General features: G+C 54.6%; 1 protein-coding gene across 1 annotated transcript; it reads left to right on the top strand.

The window, feature by feature from the left end:
* Window positions 1-2,093: 2,093 nt before the first annotated feature.
* J7T55_000201 (uncharacterized protein) lies at window positions 2,094-3,043 on the top strand (the record flags this gene model as incomplete). The annotated part of the gene is made up of 2 exons (XM_053133816.1): window positions 2,094-2,413; window positions 2,479-3,043. 2 exons carry the CDS (start codon window positions 2,094-2,096, stop codon window positions 3,041-3,043), a joined length of 885 nt encoding a protein of 294 aa, XP_052988399.1.
* Window positions 3,044-15,311: the final 12,268 nt, after the last annotated feature.

Raw genomic sequence — 15,311 nt, 5'->3', positions numbered from 1 at the left:
GCAGTTGGGTCCTCGAAACACTTGGTTGCTGAACTCGACGCAACGGCTTCTTCGACGCACACACACACAGACCGCAAGCAATAACACAGACAGTAAAACCCTAGGATTAACCGATTGACCCGCTCCACCGTTTTGGTCGGCTTCCGACGACCGTTTCCCTCCCCCCGGGTGCGACTTGGAAGGGGCTGGTGGGAGGGAGCAGAGAGGCTCCAGATTTAGCTTTCAGGGTCCTTTGCTTCGGAGTCTCCTGATCCCAAGATGACGTCGTCACCCTGTGCCGAGTTTGAGGGCGCCCGGTGGTCGACAATCAGTTTCCCGGTTTACCAGATTTCCCAGATCCTAGATTCGAGCGAGATCTTGGAATCGCCCATCAACTTGAGATCATGGGGACCGTATCGACTGCGGGGTCCCTAGCCCCAGGGCTGTGGTGGGTGGTGGGACCTGGTTTCTGGGCCCGCCAAAACCCCCCTTGAGGTGGAGACTGGGAAGAAGCTGGTTATGTCACCCCGGGCCCGGCTCACGATGCCTTCAATCTCGGGTCGGACTTTGGCTTTGCTGAGGGAGCCACATTTGTGATGACGTCTTGACCCCCACCAATACCCTCCACGCTCAGCCATCTCCACCCCGACATATCGCGACCCGTCGGCTAAAGCTCAGCTCGGCACGAGGTCTGTGTACTGAACAACATGCCTGCGGTATCGTCGGCTGCTGACCCACTCGCCCTTGGCGAAACGGCGAGAGGGCAGTGAGAGAATCCGGGGGCCCTGAGCCGCGCCCCCTTTTTCCCCACCGCTGGAGCCTATTGACAACTACTCTCACAATAAGGCGAAACCAAGACCTGGGGCCCCGCGCTGGAAAATTGCGTCTTGAGCCCCGTGACGTGGCGGCCGAGTGGAAGGACATTTATCCCCTTAGCCCCAAGATATACTTTGACAGGCTGATGAGCCTAGCGAGAGCAGACAAAGGCGAGTAAGCAAGAAAATCTTGGCGGTCACGATGGACAGCGGGATCTTTGTCTAGCGATACTAGATGGTTACTTGGGGCCAAGCGTCTCCAATTCCGCGGGTGCAAGTGTAGTTGCGGGTAAATATGGTTCCAGTCGTGAGCAGGCTAGCAGTTCATTGTTGTCAACTGGTAGTATGTATCTCTGGAGCGGAAGGAGAGCTTCTCTACCCAGCTAGGGAAATTAGTGCCAGACGGACCAAGACTCGACTTGTTTGTGGAATAATATGCCACGGACAATATCCCGCTCTTAGGTTGGCTTTGGCTTGGGTGCTTAAGCTGTCACTGCCTTGGGAGCTCTATCAAGGTTTCGAGGCTCGCGGGCCGACGCCTCGCCAGACACCGCCGGCCTGAGCGAATTTTCTGCATTGGTTCATCAGAATGATATTCTAAACTTTATTCGAGATTTACATGCTGGTCTAACTGGAGTTGAGTTTTCGTGTCTGGTTTGAAGTGCTCTGCAAGGGCTACGGTGGAAAGTTAGAGGCTGCTGATAGTCGTACCAAGGCTGTCACAGAGAGAATGTCGACGTCAGTCACGGGGCAAGGCTACGCAAGTACAGCACATTGGCAGTCTGTGAGGTGCACGACACTTCCAGCCTTGTCAGCATAATCTAGCTTCGCCGAGGTTCATCAGTCATATATCTCCACGCATATCTTGTTAGGTCGGGTCTTGAATTGTCATGACATATGTGTTACAAATCTATTTCAGAAGACTCGACTTGCGAGTTGCCTCGCATAATAACCAAATTTTGTGCAGTCGTATTACTCAGACACGATCCTCGTGTTGATAGTGAATAATCATCTCGTAGTCATCTCGTAGTCAACCCATGTGCATAGGCTAAGTAATAGCTTAGTAACAGGTATAGCGTGCAGGGAAAATCGGGACAGCATCAAAGTCCTCATATTTTGGATCCGCAAATGCCTCAACTTTACCAATGACAAGTACCCCCCACGGAGCCACCTCTCGTCAACAGCCTCGCACTATTGCGCAGTTCCGGCGCCCTTACCTAGTAGACCCACTGCGTCTATCATCCACAGCCAAGCACATCCTCCACTGGTCTTAGTCGCGCGGGTTGTTATTTAAGGGCGATGGCGACGTACAGCGAGGAGCAGCTCGAGCTGTACCTCAAGCACATCAACTACCCGAGGAGCAAGCACCCGGCCGACAGGCTGCAGCTCCTGACGGGGCTCCAGAGGCACCACCAGGCCAGGGTCCCCTTCGACAATATCGCGCTGCACTACTCGCCCACGCGGCTCCTCTCGCTGGACCCGCAGGACCTCTTCCACAAGATCGTGACCAACAGCCGCGGCGGGTACTGCATGGAGGTCAATGAGCTGTTCGCGACGGTCTTGAGGACGCTCGGCTTCCGGCTCTATAGCTCTGGCGGGAGGGTGAAGCACGAGAGATTGTGAGGAACCGAGACCGACGGTACTGTCACAGAATGAGTGTACGTTGCTGATGTAAAACTCTCAGGAGCCACATGGTGAATTTGGTCACAATCGAGGGGAAGAAGTACCTAGTAGACGTCGGCTTCGGCGCCCAAGAGGCGACACGCCCCGTCCCCCTCGAGGACGGCCACGAGATCACCACCATCGCCCCGACGCGGGGCAGGCTAGAGCTGAAGCACCTCGACAAGCAGGCCACGAAAGGCGACCCGGCGCAGCGCCTGTGGGTGTGGTCGTCGCGGAGGAACGAGGGCGCCGCCTGGGAGGAGATGTACTCGTTCTCCGAGGCCGAGTTCTTCGCGGAGGACTTCGAGGTCATGAACTACTACGTCATGACCAAGCCGCAGAGCTGGTTCCTCCAGGCCGTCATCGCGTACCGGCCGGTCCTGGACCCCGGGACGGGCGAGCTGGTGGGTGAGCGGATTCTGCACAAGGATGTCGTCAAGGAGGGGGAGAGCGGGCAGAACCGCGTCTTGAAGGTGTTGAGGACGGAGGAGGATCGGGTCAGGGCGCTGGAGAAGTATTTTGATATTTGCCTGACGGAGAAGGAGAGGAAGGGTATTCGGGGGCTCGTGACTGAACTTAAAGGGTAAAAGGGCATGTGACAAGATTCTGCCGATTGTGATCGATTGGAGAAGTCGAAGTCTAATCAAGCAGAAAAATACTGTATATATGATCGCATATAGGCAGATGTGAACCACATGTCTCTACGCGAGGAGACTATGAGCCTCTCTACACAGATAGCTGGAGTATTGCGTCTAGACCTGTTGCTTTCGGGTTGCTACAATTGCACGAACAATATTTTCGTACGATACTTCGCACTTACATAGATAACCAAAGAAGTTCATGTGTAGGGTCTCACAGCAAGCGAGCCATCTGATTTCCTCAATTGATAGTATTCTTGCTGATATGAGAATTTTGGATCAGACTATGGCAAATTTGCGTCGATAACCCCGCCGACTAGACACTTTGGTACCTCATCACAGAACAAAAGCAAAGTGATGTTTCCCTTCAGCTACAGTCGGGCGACATGACAACGATGGGACCTTGTCGAGCCCTTACAAATGATAACTTGACACAATCAGACATTCATTCATCAATACAGTAACGGCTTGTTATCGAAGTGAACAGGTTCATACGGCCTGAGTTACTTGCTCGTTGTCAAGAGCTGTTCCTCCGATCTCTCCAAAATTCTCTATCGTCCATCAACATAGGTGACTTTTTCCTTCCTTTACAGAAGACCCAACTCTATAAATCACACGTACACTGACAAAACTGGGCTCCGACATCAACGCCACTAAACCAAACAAAGCTCCAACAATCACGACTCCTCGACATTCAACTCCCGTTGGCTCAACACGCTCTCATAGCAGAAATCACTCATTGCCCCCTAAAAAGGGCAAGCAAGGACGGACGTGGACAGCTGACCACACTACCCAGTGGCACAGTGACCGCGCGCCATCAGAGATCATGTAATTCCAGCCAATCAGAACCGAACCCAAGAACCTCTCCCATTTTGCCCCCTTCAATGCTGACACTGAAGGCGAGTCAAGTCTCGAGCTACGCGTTGGATAAATTACTATGCAGGGGAAGAGGACTTTTCTCAACTGATGTATGCGTGGCCTCTGTATCGCTATTGCTGCCACTAGGAAAAGTACTTCCACTAGGCAACCACATCCCCCTCTGCAGCAGGTAGGTACCAGTGGCGATGTAGAGTAGTAAGGATGGTGTACCCAGGTGGACTTTAGGACTATCCCCGGGGCTCGAGTAGTCGTTGGCGTTTGGTAAATTGCCAAATATTTTATCTCTCGTCCACGAGGACACCAGAGTCTCAGCAACTGGTTGTCACTCAAGGGATCAACACGTCTGCAACACAGGGGGCGGAGGAGGCCCGAAAGCCTACTGGGCCGTTTTTCCACCGGCCGTTACAGCATCCTCGCCTGTCGCGGAGAGACGAGCACCAACAGAGTATAGTCCACAGCACTCAACGCGGTTCATGTCCCCGCCTGGCCCTTCACCAATCGAGCTCAGCGTCCATTCTTCAGACCGCTATTCAGCAATGCACACACACGCACGCACACCTGCCTGCATGTTTCCCCCCTCCATCGTCCCGGGCATCTCACACGCCCCGATCGCTTCAACTTGTGAGAGATGGCCCGCGCAAAGTATTCGGCCCCCGCTGATCGCCGAGGATGTACATAGACCATCCCGCCTCGGCGGCAGATCAGCCCGGATAAAAGCCCAGACAGGGCCAGGGTTAGAAGGGAGAAGCTGATGAATGGGGGTCGCTGGTTGGGCAGCGGCGCAACTGTACCAACGGGCCACTCATGCGAGGAGGGGGGGGGGATTCATCATGCAGACGTGCATGCAGAAGGAGGGGGATGGAAAAGAAAGAAACGTCCCCCGAAAAATGACCCCTGACTGCATTGCAAATGCCTCCCGTTGCGTCCCCTCCCCTCGGGTCCTGTCTCCACTGCTCGAGAACATCTTAATTCAGGGCTGTGCTTATGTCAGTCTGTACCCCACGGGGGATGCGTACATGGGGGACTTTTGGGTCAGCGGGGGTCGCTTATATCTTGCATGCACACATATGTACATGGGGCGTTACAAGCATTCCATGCAGCAGGAGGGCGCGCGTGCATACACATACACAAACGCAGGCGACACGCACACCGTTCCCAAGTTTAGCCGGCGACCGAGGAGGGTGTGGTGGTGGGGTGGGGGCCCGGCGCCGACGAGGGCCAGGGCGACAAGAGAAGAAAAGGACGGGGGCGCGCGGCCGGGCTGGCATCTGAATCCGCCGCACGTGGTTGACTTGATGGAGGGTTGCCGTTCCCTCTTTCGGAGGACCGGTGACGAACTCGGACGAGGGCCCCGACCTCCAACATCCTTCACGTTTCAACCCCGGGTCACTCGCCACCACCACCTCGGGAACCGCCCCTGACCACCCAGTGCAATTGCTGGCTGGAATGCTTCCCCGGGGACAGCCTCCAACACCGCTCGCCTCAGTCAGCACCTGGGGATTGGTACTCCACCTCCCTCTCTTTTGGCGCGATGGTTGCATCGCGAGCTTTTACCCATTGAATCCCAAATCTTGGGACATTCCCGTTTTCCAGTGTGGATGGAAGGATGATCTACTGCATCAACCGAAAGTGGCAGAGACACGCAATTGATGTGCTGTCGGCCCTGCCTGGCGGCTGAGCCAACCTCCAGGGACAACATCTTGAGCACTGCACGTGTCTCCTCGCCGATGTACCTACCCCAGAATTGATTGAGACACGGGATCTCATCGACTTTTACCCCAGGTTATTACATCCGTTTTCAGACTCCGATAAGTCTCACGGCCGGAAAGTGCAGATCTCGTGACGGGCAAGGGCACAGAGACGACCCGAAGATTTGGATTGCTGAACTTCAGCCGGGGCGTGCGTGACTTGGCCCAGTAGGGCACCGAGACGTCATCGTAACCATAGTCATCTCCCTCTGCCTGACCTCTCACGAGTCTCTTCGCAAGTAGTGGGCTGGCTGATTCAGCAGCAACCCACCTCCCTGGCCTCACTTACACACAATTACGCCAAACATGACCACCCGCGACTCGAGCTGACATGTCTATTCTCCCAAGGACGCCCACTTTTTACGTGCAGTGGTCTTGCATGAACGCCATTGCTTACGGTGGGGGTTCTGGTTACGCGATCTGGTGAGGCGAGATCCTTTTGCGCGTTGGCGGCGCCCCTAGTCACACGAGCGCCCACGCTCCCGGGACAGCTTGCTTTGGCGACGTGGGACAGTCGAGGTCTGGGCGATCATGGCACCAAAGACCGCTGCTGGGTTATAAGCTCGGGAATCGAGCAGCGGCTTTGCGGGAGCACGAAGCGGGTCACAGTTAGATGTGCACCGAAATTCTGCCGTTGATGTGCCCCTTCCTTGGGAGGAGGATTTTGACCGGTGAGGAAAGTCGAGATTCTGCACAGGCTCTTGGACGTAGCGGAGAGTCCCAGTCGTAGCGTGTTAACCACTCGGTACACCCGTGGAATATGTGGGTGGGATGCTTTCGGTGTATATCTCGGATGTAAATCGACCGTCATCCAGGTCTCGGCTGATGACAGCCACGCAGAGGGATGGTGGGAAGCCCCCATGCAAGACGGGCCGTCAACCGCCTTGCCCAGAAACCAGGCTTGCATATCGCTTCGCACGCGACCTGCCATCTACCGCCACTGGACCATAGGAACAAAGCCCTCAGATGTGCGGCCCCAGTTGACGGAAGCCTCCCAATCCGTGAGCTACCAAGCCGCTTGAAGGGAAGGGTATTGTAGGTCAACAGAGTATATCTCCGTTTCTGCCGTACCGTTTCGCAGTCCGTGAATTCGTTTCAAGGACAGACGAAACAATAATGTCCATCACCTGCTGCTAAGATCAGCCCTACTCTTCTCCAAAATACGGATGTTGCCAGTTTGATCTGCAAAGTGTCCACCGCAGGCGCTCCACGCACTAAAACGAGCGAGGACGCCAAGCTGCCGCCGACCACGCTTGCAATTTGACAATGCTCCCCGAGCTGGGCCGGTGGGGCCGCCGAAATAGCCTAGAATTTGGAGATTGACTGGAGGAGCATGAAGCAAAGAAGCTTGTGAAAACGGTAGCAAATCTTAAAATGGTAGCAGCTGTACCCCAGGTTTTCGGCCATTCTGGACAAAAATAACCGCGCTGGTCGCTGGGACCGTCTGTCTCCACACCACTGCCAGGACTGTGCGCAGCTGTCTTTCAGCGTCAACCGCGGGGCGGCGGTCGGAATCGAAGCAAGCCTAGACGCGAAAGAAAGAGTCATTGACGGTCTCAAATAGACATGTGACGAAGTCTCTCGGTCGAATTTGGACATCTGAGAAAAGAAGAACACTAATGATGCGCCTTGCTGGTCACAGGGCAAATGAAGGCGCAGAGCAGAGCGCGGTGTCATGGCCCTCTACGGTAAGCTCTGGCGTTCTTGGGAGGTCAGGCTAGCGAGGGGCCCAGGTGCTTGTGCCTGAGCGCTGCCGCACTGCGTACAATACACCGCAGTCTGTGTCGTACCATAGGCCACGGGGTAGTCTAGCTGAACGTGCCTCCCCATGGGGGAAGAAACGCGGAGCAGACACCGCCTGTAGTATGGCCAGTTCGCTCTGCCGGCCGTGCGTACGACAGCTCGGAGCCGCAGATGAGGTCACTGTGATGCGACTTTCACATGACGGTGACCTTCCAGAGCCTTTCATGCCCGGCCACGTAAGATCTTGCCGCGACACATACATGTCGGTGAACGACCTGGATTGTGTCTTTGAGTCAGCCATCCGGGGTAGACGAAGACGCATGAACCGCGCAGGACGCTTGTTCTGTCTGGGGTAACAAGATGGAATTTCCGCTTCGCATGTCTGCTTCGCATGTGAAAGTCGTGAATCGTCAGTGCTGGGTGCCAACGCACTGGTTGCAAACACTACCGTCAGTTTCAGCGGTCGACTACCCCGTGGGAGCCTTGTTAGTCGTGTGAGGTCGCAATGCAACGCGGCTATCTGTGGAGAGTCAGGCTGGAGTCTAGGTGTGCCCACCCACCTGGACAGTCCGGCGCTGTTCACAGGGTGTCGAGTCATGCCCGACGGTGAAGTCCTCGAGACCTGAACCGGTATTTCGGTCAGGTATCACGACTTGACCTTAGATTTGCCCGTCACTTGAAACGATAGACTCTGGGTTGGGACCATCAATGGGGGTTGTCACCATCCATTACGACTCAATAGCCAGCCACCGGAATCAACACCCAGTGAACCGGAGTCGCATTGAGCCCAAGCCCACGAAGCTGGTGGGCGGCCTGAGCAATCTTCGAGCATACGGGCTTAGGTGCCGCCGCAATCCCAACCGGCACTTTGCGAAAGGATAGCTGAGCTTTGTCCGGGAGCCTAAGATTTAGACTCTAAATTGCGGGAGCGCGGTAAGATGCCGTCAACACGAATCGATAGCCGTCGTATTCAATCGACGCACTAAACGTTCAGGTCGCATTCAATTATCAAACCTGTGACCCCGGGGACACAACCCGGGCCCCTTGATGGAGAAGAAGGTGCCCCACTCGGATGTACATCCGCTACATCTGACAGCTCCTCGACCGCGGCGCTACCGTTTCGTTTGCCGACGAGCGGCAACGAGTCAGAGTCGGATCGCGACGGCAGTGCGTACTGGGATCGAGAAGCCGAAGCATGCACTCAGAGAAACCCCCCAGATTGGCTCTAACGGCCCAGCACCTCCCGCCGCAGCAGTTCGGAAAGGTAGACGGCTTCGGTATCATTAGGCTGAAATTGCGAGCTCACAGGTACGGAATTTCCGAATTTGAATTGCTGAGGGCATCGTCACGCAGTGAATTGAAGCACCTACAGCATTCAAGTCCTCCATAGGAACAGCTGCAGATGCTTTGGTCAGGCGTCTCTGGTGGCTTGTGAAGTGCGACTCAGATATTGTCGTCGTCGGATGTGAGGCTGGCGTCGGAAGGGACGGCCAGCCTCGCTGACATTGCTTTTGCAGCAGCCTTGTTCCAGAAGTGATGTTCACGCAAATACTCCGGCTGTGGGGTTGGCGGGCTTTCAGGCGGAAAACGTAAGGACGGTAAACCAGGGCTGGAAGTCCCAGGTCGCGAAACGCCTGTGAGCCGATCTTGACAGGCGGGGGGTAATTTGCATGGGAGACAGAGATCAATAAAATGGTGAACAATTATTTTGAATTTATCTCTCACCATAAATTGGCGGAGAAATCAGAAAACGTCGACCGTTTGGCATTCTTCCAGAAGGTCCCCCGAGAAACTCCATGCGTCAGGCAGGGATCGCCCGCCAGTAGATGAACCGTCGTTTGGGATCTCGGCCCTTTCTTTCGACTGTGCCACGTTTTTGTGCCCCTGAAAAGTCCAGATGCCGCGGCGATTGAGGGGCTGGAACCCCTGTCCCTGATACCGGATGGGATTCCGGAGACAGGGAGCTTGGGTCCTCTTGACTCGTTCGTTGCACCCGAAATGGAAGCCCAGCGGCCAAAGGATACTTTTTGAGCATCATGGCCGTTTCGATGAAGCTGAGGCATTGATGAACAGACACACACCTGCTGAAAGATCAGGGCGCGCTTGCGATGGGAGACCACGCGCCGCATTCGTGCAGCAAGTCGGGCTGCTTCGCAATTTAGGAGGACGTCGTTCGCGGCGACAAAGCCGGAGTGCTTGAGCGGCTTAATGGCATTACTGAAGACCACCGATCGCCAATGTCACCACTGTATCATGGCCTCATAAAAATAGACATCTGACCTCGGCCGCTAACGACAGAGCGCCGCGGGCTCCCGACGGGTAAACTTTAAGGAAATGCGTGGCTGGTACAATGACTTAGGCTGGAGTAGTCTCGCCAGCCCCAGCAATGCGCAATAACACTAGCTTGTGTCCAAGGCTGAGGCCCTGTCCAGTCCTGTCCTTGCCCTTTCACCGCCATCGGGAGTGATGTGTGCCTTCATCACGGAGATGCGTCGTCTCCAGCCGACGCTACGGACAAGCGGAGTTCTTGCGTGTCCCATGGGCTATTTTGATTACCGGAAAGTTTTGGGTGTTCGGTCATTTCCATGCGCACTGGCGGGAACCCGTCAATCGTGACAGGAGGTTGGTGCATACAGGGGTGGGAAAAGTGACGAGATCGAGCTTCTCCAAGCGGGAAATGAGGCTGAGGATGAAGGGCGGCATCCGTTTCGCGAGCCTCCGCTATGCATCAAAACAGGCAGCGTCCCACGGACCCTGTTGCGGTAACCGCTGTGCTGGTGGGTCATTTCCACGTGCGATGTGACTTAATGCCCAACTTCAACCAAGGTTCTGTCACGGCGGAGCTCGAACTCTTCGAACCCGACAGCCCAATCGCGAGATGAATGATTGAGTGATATCCGAAAAGTAGGATCAGATTCCCGCTCCGCCGGCCGACAAGGCTCGTGTGTGTCATTAGAAGATGGCCGTTTCTGCATTCTAAGACCCACCAGAGAAGATGCCGTCGGGTTGAAGTTTGCTCAGGCGAGCAGGAGCTGTCAATTCGACGGAGACGGCGAACGGGATCGAGTGTTGCCCGTGCTGCCTCACCTCGGGGCATCACCTCCCTAGTCATGTAACACCGCTTGCAGTCAAACGTCGTTTGCAATTGAGTGAGAGGCAGACAGAACTGACCGAAGAATCTCTGCACATTGCGGGGGTTGATAGTACAGTACTGGTGTTTTATCTGCTAGTGCAGCCTTGCATGCTGATCGTTCCCTCTTCGGTTCAGGTGGTCTAGACCATCGCTTGAGAGAACATTCCGGTCGATCGGTATCAAGTGCGCGAGTCGACCGATGGACGACAAGTCTCTGAGGCTGCGATGTAGCACTGAGGCGGGATGTTCGTTGCAGCCTTGCCCGCTGGCAAGGCGTTGCTCGGCAGGCGAACCGGCTCGGTGAAACGGGAAAATGCACAACGACCCGCACGGCGAGTCAATTGGGTTTGTGTAGTTGCTAATGTTGATACATGGGCATCGCATGCTTCTCTAGTGATGCAGCTCGCTCGCTTGGTTGACTGATTGGGCGACGGTAGACTCGATCAGTCAGTCAATCACCTCAGGAAGTGTTGACTCGGAGTCGGTCCACCCTGTTCATTGGTCATGATGCGGCTCCATTGGTTTTTACGATGCACTTTGTGATACAGGTCGTCGTCGTACGCTCCGTCATGTCGAAAGATCGAACGCATCAGGGCTCAACAATGACCCCAGGTGCCCAAAATGGATGGCCCACTGTAACCCTATGACGGCAAGCGGCTCATTCCTGCAGGTGTCAGGGCTGCAGCTGCAGCCAAGCAACCAATGTCGGGAGGGAGGCGAGCAGGGAGAGACACGGGACCCACGGGTCGGCTTCATTCCCCTGACTGCAGTATACGAATGCGGCTCTGCTAGAAGTTGGATATGTTCAGGGCAGATCAACGGTTGGTTCCGCGGAGCAGGCCTCGCGGATTGAGACAATGTCTCGATCGTCTGGGTGGAAAAACCGCGGAGGAACAGTGAGGAGGGCAGCGGAGGATCTTCGGGAGCGTAGTCTGGAGCCATGCAATTGCTAGAGCCATGGCCAGCCATTCAAAGAGAAGGTTACCGTCCCGTGTGTCTCGGACAGAGCCAGATTGGACCGGTGGTTGATGCAATCAGCGAGATATTTGGTAGAGGAGGCAGATGCAGAAGGGCCCCAGGCGGGCACGAAACAATCGAAAACGGACGGGGTCGCGGATGGTCGAGCTTGGATGCAGTGCTTGGGCGACGGTGGGACTGACCAAAGGGAAAGGGACAGGGCATATCGCTAGCAGCTGCCTCGGATGCCAAAGGGGAAATAAAGCGAAGTGACATACTGTACCACAATACGTGCAGAGTCACAGTCGCCTCCGTTTTATCGACTTGCCCCCGTGTGCTGGGCTTGCCCAGGTGTTGCTGGCTGCCCAGGGCAAGCCCCCAGTGACCCCCTACTCCCCCACACAATGCTCTCTCAGCGGATGAAGGGGCCCACCTTCCCCGGCCCATTCCCCGCCTGCAGCACGCAGGGCGCAGGGCGAAATCTGTGGAGGTGGCAGGCACCCCCTGTTACGGTTACGGTGACGGTGACGGGGTGACGGTCATGTGCCTGGCCTGACCTGCGCCGACCTGACGCCTCTGAAGCTTCACCCCGTGGGCCGCACCTACCTGCCCAATCGCATGGAACAAAACATTCATGGAACATGACATTGACGGTGAGCAAAAGCCGCAGCATGCAAGAAACATTTCCCCTCCCTTGAGATGACAGGCCACCTGGAGTATGTCCTGTACCTAGATGCTTGAATGACCACGTACCTGGGTGGTAGGCGGAGCCTGTCCTTGTGCATGTGGGTAGCAGCATGGCAGACCGGTGTACGGGGAAGGGAAAGCACACCTTGAGCTTATCGTCAATACACGGGCGGGCACACACACACACAGACGGACAAAAACAGGACGGATGGCCAGGACGGACATGCAAATGAAAATGAAAAACAAATATCGATAAATTCAATAAATGATAAATTCAAAGACCGACGCGAGTACAGTATCAAACTCGAGTCCTCCCCCCCTTCACCCCTTGGAGCATTGACATCACATCGCATCACATCCATTCCACGACATCAGTGGCACAAACGGTAGCCCCAGCGCGTCGCGTAACAAAGCACACAGGCACACGCGCCCCAGCCTGCGCAAGTGCCAAAACGTTCTCCAATCCGGAACGCCGCACCACAATGTCATCACACCGTTTTTGGAGCTGCCCGCCAAATGAGAGCCGCGTTCCAGACGCCGGATCAGCGTCCCGGGGCCACACACCTGTGGCCACACAACCGTCCTGCACAGCGCTTATTCCCGTCCGCTGTGACCCCGACTCGCTCGACATTGGAAGGCCGTCCCCTCTGGATCCCTGCTGAGCTTCACGCATGACGAGCCAGCATCACCTATCAGGTCCGTTATGGTTGTTGTCGTCGCTGTAGTTGGCTCCTCAAACTGTATCACCGCCGCTCCCCTAAGCATCTCGTGATGGCCTTTTAAGCTCGCCTCCTGAACGCTATCCCCACATTCTCCCCAATCGTCCCATTCATCAACCGCATGGCCGTCGATAGGCTTTTGCTTCTCGGCTTGGGAGTCTACATGCTCCACTTATCGCATCAATTCCAACATGCCTTGACGGGATGGGACGCAGCCCCGCCGGCCTTTAACCTTTGATTGACAGGCATTCACTGACGTGCACTGGTCTACCAAAACCGAATCCGAGGAGTGAGTGAGTGACTCAGGATTGTGGCCAAGTCCTCACTGGCTTCAGTCATACAGAGCGCATGCGACGACGAGACCAACCACCACAGGGCCTGCGGATCCGCTCACCTCCTCGAAGGACTCACCCCACCACAATAATACACCATGGAAAGTTCGCAGACAAAAAGGAACGACGTTGCTTCTGCCCACCCCCTCCACACAAAGCCCAACTACAAATATGCTCCCGAATACTGTGTCTCATTTTACGGAATTGTACCTGCTACCCCTTACTCGACTGGAAGGTTTCCGCATAAGACGCAACAAATTCCTCCATGGGTCAACCCACCGAGATCACTGAAACCCGCTTCTGCACTTGCGGGCAGGCATTTATCCACTCGTCAGAAGATGACGTCGGAAAGCTGTTCTGCCCCATCTGTGAGAGACGGGTTGCCCTGGCATCTGACTTTTAAGGACAGGCTAGGTTTCTGTAGACAACGTCCTTGTTCCGTGGCAATGCTAGGCCTGTAAACACCATTAAGGAAGCATTTACCTTAAGAAAGACTGGGTGTCAATCGTAATATCAAATCTAGTATCTTATGTCTGCTCACCTGTACACCATGCTCGAATGTGAAACTTGCCTCTCCGCCTCGCCCATGCCCTACATAATGTTGTTTGCATTGATCATGCGTAAGGAATCAGTGCAAATACCGACAGCAAGTACTGTTACAGAGACCAGCAGTTCGAAGGCAAACGGCATGCGCCCTTCAAGGCAATGGATAGGCCGTAGACAACGAAGGACACAAACACAAACGGAAGCAAAGAGGCCGCCCCAAAATTCGTATCGTGATTGTGCTATTCCATCAAGCTCCGTTGCTATGGGACTGGTTCGTAATAGGTTCATTGGCTGCCCGGGGGGGGGGGGGTGCGTTGAGGATCTTCTCATCAGCACCCTACTCAATTCTAAGTCAGCCTTGAAGTGTAAACGATCGCAGCGAGTTTTGAGTGGGTAGGTAATGTAGAACATGCTGATAAGCAGAGTGGGAAGGAATTCAAAAAGAAGAGAGACAAACAAAAAAGACAATTAAGGGAAGACTGCGAGTCGAACGCAGGCACACCATCATCAAAGCCTGCAGACAGAGCCCCATACCTACCGAGGTAAGTAAGTTCTCAATCGCAGACAATCAATCCGGTGGCTCTACCCAGCTGAGCTACCTTCCCAGTTTCTTGAAATTGGAAAGGGTGCGTGTGTTTATGAGTCCCGAGCCATTCCCGCTGTTGTGTCGTTTGTCGACGGCACCCTTTCTAGGTTCATCGAGCACTTGGATCGCGAAAGAAACGTCCCCAATCCATTCAATCAGTCTATGAGAAGCTACAATGCCTTGGTTATCATGAGAAGTTTGTAATCAAACAGCGAACACAAATCCAGCCCCCCAGACCTGGCCTCATCAACATCTTGCAGCGAAAAGTAAGGGAATGCTGGCACAATAAGAGCAAAACTAAAATGTGGGAAGGCTGCGATTCGAACGCAGGACCACTCGCAAGCCTCAGCCTTCTTAATCCTGACTTCTGACCTGCAAACCGCTCTACCCAGCTAAGCTACCTTCCCAGTTTGTTAGACATAGAGAGACTGAGTGTATTAATGAGTCCCTCGCCGTTGCCGCTGGGTTGTTTGACGACGGTATATATCAGAGCTCCAAGCAAGCGCTTGGTCCTAGTATTTGATAGAGCATTTAAGAAAACAGAAAAGCCAACTCAAAGCCTATCCCAGATTTGCATCGGTACGTAATTGACAGCAAGTAAAGAATTCCTGACATTAGAAAAGCAAAAGGAAGTTTGGGAAGGCTGCGATTCGAACGCAGGACCACTTGCATTGCCTGGGGAGGCGTTTGGCCTGGGGAGGCGTTTGCGAGCTGCTCTACCCAGCTAAGCTACCTTCCCATTGTCTTGCAGTTCAACTGTTTGCAAGACCAGATAAAGTTGGCCGTTTGTTCATACTGTCTTTTCAGCTATCTTCGTAGCTCTCAAAAAAGAAGAAAAGAGAAGAAAAAAAAAAGCTGTTTCTATGAATAATTTTGTTCGCAAGTAC

The sequence above is a fragment of the Diaporthe amygdali genome, assembly GCF_026229845.1.
Source record: "Diaporthe amygdali strain CAA958 chromosome Unknown NODE_39_length_394161_cov_64_078529, whole genome shotgun sequence".
NCBI lineage: Eukaryota > Fungi > Ascomycota > Sordariomycetes > Diaporthales > Diaporthaceae > Diaporthe > Diaporthe amygdali.
The sequence above is the reverse complement of the archived record's forward strand: the minus strand, read 5'-3'. Positions and strand labels throughout refer to the sequence as shown.